The 7,619-nt window shown below is 34.4% G+C and overlaps 1 protein-coding gene across 1 annotated transcript; it reads left to right on the top strand.

Moving 5' to 3' along the window:
• The first annotated feature begins 570 nt into the window (after positions 1-570).
• On the top strand, positions 571-6,365 carry LOC107796797 (uncharacterized). The gene is made up of 4 exons (XM_016619617.2): positions 571-738; positions 2,066-2,155; positions 5,272-5,539; positions 5,839-6,365. Exons 1-4 carry the CDS (start codon positions 696-698, stop codon positions 6,209-6,211), a joined length of 774 nt encoding a protein of 257 aa, XP_016475103.1. The 5' UTR covers positions 571-695; the 3' UTR covers positions 6,212-6,365.
• Positions 6,366-7,619: the final 1,254 nt, after the last annotated feature.

The following is a 7,619-nucleotide window of genomic DNA, read 5'->3' as shown; positions in this document are numbered from 1 at the left end:
CTCTTTAATTCAATATTAAATTTTTAAATACTTAACTAATAAAAGAACACTTAATAATTGCACATCAACTTCAAATAATATATCTAAATTTAGAGGAGAAAAAATTACTATTACATCCTTATCGTTTAATTTATGTATTCAAGTATATTCTATTAATTAATCCCAAAATAAAGAAGAATTGGATAGATTCAATAACATAATCAGAGGCACTTAAAGCAGAAGTCCAAAATCGTCATTATTTATTTTAAACTTTATTAGAACAATAAATGGGAATATATACGCATTATCATCATTTTCCCAAAAACATCATTTAAGTTTCCTAATATTTTGAAGTTAATTAATTTTTTTGCATTAAATTCTTACTTATTTGAAATGTATATAAACTTTAATGTTAAATATATTGTAAAAATTATTTTCTTTATTTTAATTATATAACTTTTATTTATAACTCAAATAAAATTTTATTATAATATTTATATAATTATTTTAAATATTTAGTCATTAAGGTGGGGTATACGCGCAAAGCGCCTGCGGTAAGACTAGTTGTTTTTATAACATTATCTTAAATTTTTGCTTGAAGTTTAAGTGGTTAAGAGAAAAAACGAGGTACCAAAATCCTATTTTCCGTTTCAGTACCTCGGTTTTTGGATTCATTCCTGCAATTGAAATCCAGGGTTAGAAGAAAGGGGCAAAAGATGTATCATCCAACTAGAGGTGGCGTTCGCGGTGGTCGAGATCGTAAGCTTTCATTTCCCCCTCTTTCCCATCTCTCTTAATCTCGGGTTTCCCCTTATATTGTTAGTCTGATTTCCTTATCGGGTCAGTAATTGGGGAAAATCACCGCTCCCTACAAAGATCGAGTCTTCTTATTGTGTGTTGAATTTGAAGTTAGCAGTTAAATGAGAAGGCTTATTCGATAAACCTTAAATTTTGGAATTGCATTATGTAGATTTATTATAGTGATAAACAAAACCAGATTTTCGCCCAGCACTCAAAAGTAGGATTACAATGGAAAACATTTAGGAGTTATAAGCAACAACAATTACTTTTTTTATTTATGACAAGTGGTGTATGAGCCAGCTTGTGCACTAGCCCATTGGATACCTACTACCTCCCACTAGGTATCGGGCAACTTTGCGCACCAAAGCTTAGGCGGATGGGAAGAAATTCCTAGCATTTTTTGTCTCCCCTGGGATTTGAACCTTAGACCTCATGGTTCTACAATAACAATTACGATGACTATGCTTCAATCCAAGGACTAGGACTCTAGGGTTTAAAATTCAGGCTTTCTAGCTTGGTGGGTTATACATCAGGTCTAGGACTCTAGGGTTTAAAAGTATAAAGGATACTATATTGGGTTTGTGATCTAGGAAGTAGGAACATTGTGTAAAGGGTTACTTGACCGAATAAAGCAGAGAGTTGCCGCAATCATTCTCTTTCTTTTATTTTTGGGTGATAGGCGGGAGGTGGTGTTCAATGCATGTTTATTTTCTGATAATTTGATGTCTGTATTTTTTAAGTCCATGTTTCAATTTCTTAGATTCGGAAGTTTTGTTGTACGTGCTGCTTGTATGGGGTGAATCATGTATGTGCCACAACAAATTAGTTGCTATCTACTGATGCAGCTAGATGTGGTCAGCTATCTTGGCGTCCGCTCCTGCTGGTCATACATATTTTTGTCTGCCTTTTTATATTTTCCTTCTGCCATGAATGTTTCTCCTTTTTTTTTTGTGGGTGGGTGGGGTGGGGGGGGGGGGCGGTCTGCCTTACTAATCCAACTCTCTCCAACAAAAAATGAGGAGACAGATACGCAGATGTCAGGATCACTAGATCTAAGCTCTTCCTAGAGTCATGAGTTTCGAGTAATGATCATACTTACCTTTCAGAAAAAAAAATTGAATTTTGAGTTATGATGCTATCTAGTTCAGAAACGCTTAATGAAGTCTCTCTGTAGATGGCATAGGTTGTTCTAGCACAAAATTATTTTGTTTTTGGAGAATCAAACTGTTATGCCTATGTCCTATTATGTAGTATTTCGTAATGTACAATTTCTTTGCTGCAACAGAATTTAGCTGGGATGACGTGAAGGTCGATAAACATCGAGAAAATTATATAGGTCATAGTATCAAAGCACCAGTTGGGAGATGGCAGAAAGGTATTTATTCTTGTTCTCGTAGTATATCACACTTGCAATTGCTGGAAATTAGTCGATAAGAAACATATTGCTTCTGCTGTTTTCCCTTTGATACGTGCTAATTTCATTAGCAGTTTGTGCCCATTGTAAGTAAAAGAATGGTCCTAACTACATATGTTGATCCCTATGTATAAGAGCTGCTCTTTCCTTTTCTCTTTTTTCTTTTTTTCTTAATTATGAATTTTCTTCTTCTTCCACTTATAAAAATGGCTAAAAGAATTATTCTTCTTCTGAAGATTGTAGATATGAAAAAAAGTAATACATGAAGTATCACAGTACTTCATGTTACCTTTTATTTGCTGCTGCAATTATTCTATTATCTTCTATTACCATACAATGCACCATAAGTGATAGATTTTGCAGGATGTTCCTATTGTATGTTGTATTGAGTTTTTGATCGATCAGTCTAGTTTTTTAGTCAAGCATGTAATAGAAATGCCAAGGGAAGTATACTTTAGAATAAATGAACTCATACCAAATATATTAATGTCACAAAGATTATGTACGAAGGAGCAATCAAAGGTGTGTGAACAGTAGTAGGAGATATAAAAGAGTTTAGTAATTTTTTTAAAAAAATAGGTAAGAAGGGAGTTTAGTATAATGGTAGGTTTACACCAAGGGTCCCTGTCTTGCCCTACTTTTCCCTGCCCCATTGCCATCCGTATACAGAGTCCTATGTGATAAGTAAATACTTAATAAAGTGAAAGGAAGTTGTATAAAAGTTTTCAGACTAGCAATATTGTGTAGGAGTGAATATTGGGCTATAAGGCCTATCAACATCTTAAACCGATTAAAAGAGGGGCTATCAACAACTTGAATGATTTTGAAATTGCGAATCTTTGTATGGTTGTCCAACTATACAAGATTGAAAAAGATTAGAGATGATCACATCAACAGAGGGTGCAAGTAGCACATATAATATAATAAATAACTGAAATACCCTTATCGAGAAAAAAAATAAACTGAAAGAGGCCTACAATTACATCGAGGAAATTTTATTAAAAGACCTTATCCCTTGGAATCTGTATGTATTTAGCCAAGAAAAGCACATAACAGTAGCAAAAGATTCATATAGGCTACACGAACTAGTTGGAATTAGACTTGGTGGTTATTGTTGCTTACATTAGGTCGTGTGATTTCTTGTTTTATTCTGGTTACAGACTTGTATGTGCATGTAAGATAAGTGTGAAGTTTAGAGAATCTCTAGCTTTAGGTAACTCCGAGGTTGCCTTAAAAGACAATTATGTACTGAAAATTGAAACAAAATTGAATGGAGTTCAATAGATACAAAAAATTCTTATAGAGACGACTAGTTTATGATTGAGGCATAGTTGATTGATTTGCCTTATTGGTTGTTGGGGGAGAGAGATACAGATACCTCAGTCCTAAACGAGTTGTAGTCGGCTATATGAATCCTCATTGATCATGTTTCTCCATGTAAACTCATTCTAAGGCCTATATTATGCAAGATACAAATAATAACAAAAATGTGTTTGAAGTTCTCTACATTTTCAACTGACATATAAATCTCTGTCAAGACTAAAAGATTCCTAGAAAGCATAAGATCTAAAGTGACTTACTAATATGTCTAAAATATATCCCAACTAATTTGTATTGCCTATATAGGTCATCTTCTTCCATCATACCCTACCTTTGGCCAAGTATCAGGGGCGGACCACATGGTGCCAAGGGGGTTCAACTGAACCCGCTTTGTTAGAAAATTATACTGTGTATAGAGGTAAATTATATTTAAAACGGAGAAGATAAGTTTAAAAATATTATTTGAACCCGCTTGAACCAAGTGAAATCTCTGTCGAGATGGTGCCGGGGGTTCAAATTGGCATCGGGTAACCAGGTTCAAATCCAATACAGTGCACATTTCTATTTTTTATTTTGTCTGCATTTGGAACGGCGTGTGTGCAAATTAACCATACAGTAGGCGATATTGTGTTTCAAATCAACCAAGTTTTCCCTTCTAAATTTATTTTACTCTCATGTCCTATTCCTACTCATTTTTCTGTTTCACTTTATTTTTTTTGCTTGAATACAATAAAAACTATTCCATAGTTTAATCTGCTTTATAAAAATAAAAGACTAAACCTATCTACAAAGTTAATTTTGGTTCTTCCTTTCTTAAATTTTGATATAACATGCAAGTATATTTATTGAAATCATTTATAATCTGTTAGTTTAATTTAATTATTAATGCTTAATTATTTTATACTAAATTTTCTGCTTTGGTGTATAGGTCTTTTTTCATTGTTATTGGTTTATCATTTATAAATCTTTTTAGTTCTCTATTTTCTGCAAGTAACAGCTTCTTAGTAATAACAAAATATTTAAATATTTTAGGGTTAATAAACTTTTGTTAAATCAAATAGAAAGTTGATAAATCTGTTGTACCTTCTTTCAAAATATTTTTTTCAACTTTGTTAAAATTTTAGTGTGCCAACTTTAAAATGAATTTATTTTGAGATTGTGTTACGAACAAAAAGAAAAAAAAAGTTATCGAATCATGCTTGTAATAAATTGAACGCTTATACTATTAGCTACCATCATCATTTATTGAACCCGCTTGTGCAAAATCCTGGGTCCGCTACGGCTAAGTATGCATAGATTCCAAGTGATTTGAGGTCTACCTCGTCCCCTTCTAATAATTTCATTTCGCACTAAGAGTGCATCTGGAGGTAGACGTAGGACATAAACAAACAATCTCTAGCGTCCTCCTCTCATTTATCCTTGATGTGTGCTAATTGCACCTTCTGGCAGGTGTGGTAATTTTTATCTTGTCTAATCTTGTATCCTCGGAGGAAATTTTCTGCCCTGCTTTGTAGACTGTAATTATCTTGCTAAGTCTGGAGATGCATGTTTGGATAAAGCTAGCCGATATAGATTTGAAGTTATAAATAACATGTTGGATTCATGAGGTACTGAATGCATATTTTATCTGGAAATTCTAGTGCTTTTTTACTGGGAGAGCTGGGGTAAGTTGCGCTGAACATTCTATTTCTTCATTACATAGACTTAATTAGTGGCATATTTCACATCTTGTTGTGGTGTTTTCTCCCTCTGTGCAGGGAAAGATCTTCATTGGTACACCCGCGATAAGAAATCCCAGGAAAAGGATATGGAGGCAGCAAAAGAAGAAATACGTAGGATTAAAGAAGAGGAGGAGCAGGCAATGAGGGAGGCGCTGGGCTTAGCTCCTAAGCGTGCCACACGTCCTCAAGGTACTCGGCTAGATAAACATGAGTTTTCTGAACTTGTGAAGAGAGGTTCAACTGCAGAAGACTTGGGAGCAGGCCATTCTGAAGCAGCTCGGGTAGATGGACTTGGTTTCTCAAAGTAAGTATTGGTTCTCTAGCAATGAAAGTTCTCTCTAGATTTTGTGATTCTTAGCAGTCATTTTATTTCTTATGTTGTGCATTATGCGCAGTATATTTTCCGCACCCTTTAGCTTTTTTCTCATGGATGAATTTCTCAGTTTCATTGCTAGTCGAGGAATGTTGGCTTGACTTTAAAGACGAAAGGTTCTAGAGTAACTAAATTAAGATTTAAAGAAAATAATAAAGGACTACTGTGTGGATTTGTTTCTTCTTTATTCTGTACGGGTGCCTAATCATGTTTGTTAACGCATTCTGCAGATTGCCCAAACCTTGGGAAGAGCCAATTTCACCATCGGCTTTTCCATCTAATCCGATCAATGAGCCTGCAGAAAAGATTAATGTGAGTGTAACTGCTGCTGCACCCCTACAGAATGAAGAAGAGTCAGAGGATGAAAGGAGCCAAAAGAAGAGGAGGCGAGAAGAGAAGAGACGGGAAAAAGATGAAAGGAGAGAGAAGCGACACTTGCAGGATACAGATGATAAGAGGAAACAGTCCGGCGATTCAGACGATAAGAGGAAACGTTCCCGCGATTCAGACGATAAGAGGAAGCATACCCGAGATTCAGATGACAGGAGGAAACACAAGAAAGACAAGGAGAAGAGAAGAAGACATGATTCGGATTCGGATTAACTTGAATAATCCTTGTACTCATTGTGTGCTACGACCATTTACTTTAACAATTACGTTCTGGATATTTGTGTTGGATACAATTAAATACTTTAACAAATTGTACCATGGAACTCTTTTGCCTGCTTTCTTTTACAAACAGGGATAGATTTCATTATATCATGTCTTTTTTTTCTACTGTTGCCGAAAATGAAGAAAACACTTGCCGATAATTTTCAAGGAACCTAAAAATTTAATACGATTGTGCGCCTGTTTGGTAAGTTAGTACTAAAATCCAGTTTTTTCACGAAGTAAGCCCGTGCTGCATTCAATACATTTCATGGTATTTATATGTTGTGAAAAGGACCCAAAGGTCATCCTTAATGTGATGTTTAGTAGAAGGTCGCTACTTCTCCTTTATTTTCGACCAACTACTTTCTCTTTTTAAACAATCTATATCCTCCACACCTAATTAGCACTTGACAGATTATCCAAGTGTAAGCCATCTTACTTATTGGTGGGGGTTCGACTTGTAAGCTAGTTTTTGTTTAATCAGATAGTGACTGGTGTTTCTTTAGCTCTGCATTATACATCTCATGTGGATCAAACTTCTATTATAGTTTACGTTTTTAGTTAACATGAGAACATAAGATATATAAAAATATAAAACTATAAGGCATTTTATGCTTAACATAAAATCTTAAGGACGGAATTAGTTCTATTCTCGAATGGATCTAGGTTTTTCAGGTACTTAATTTCAATTGTCTACCATGACATTATTGCATGCAATTAAACGATTGATACAATAACCAATAGTATGATGTTCAAACCAAGGATTTATAAGAATTTTAAAACACCTAAGAATGAGGGGATTATAATTATTCGAACCAAATTAGATTCTAGACTACATCTTTAGTTGACCAGGATGAAAGTTGAAACAAAACTTGTGTTTTATTTTTCTCAATTGTGTTCTATAGCTTTTTCACAAAATGCAATTCAATCGGACGCTTAAACTGTGAGAAAGTTTGAACGTGTTATTACAATAATAATCTAGTGTAATTCTTGTTGGATTTTGTTATTAATAATAAAAGAAGAGTGAATGAAAAATGGTGGGAAAAGAAATGGAGGGAAATGAAATTTTGAATGAGTTCACGTTACTAATGCAATTTGTCCCTTATTGGTAGAAGGAAAGAAAATCTTTGTGTATATGTAGAGAAGCTCATCTTTTAACTCTTAAAGAGCTAAGAAGAAGGCAAGCCTCACGCCGCCGTCGTCGCTTGGCTCGGCTTCGGCGGATTTGGTCAAAGATTGATTGATTAATCTTTTTGGACAAAATTATTTTCAAATATTTAATTAATTAATCAAAATTAATTAACGAAAATTCAAATCACCCATGACCCGCGACCCGGTCCGGTCCAATTTTTTCTTTCCC

This window comes from Nicotiana tabacum, chromosome 11 (assembly GCF_000715075.1).
Source record: "Nicotiana tabacum cultivar K326 chromosome 11, ASM71507v2, whole genome shotgun sequence".
Lineage (NCBI taxonomy): Eukaryota > Viridiplantae > Streptophyta > Magnoliopsida > Solanales > Solanaceae > Nicotiana > Nicotiana tabacum.
The sequence above is the reverse complement of the archived record's forward strand: the minus strand, read 5'-3'. Positions and strand labels throughout refer to the sequence as shown.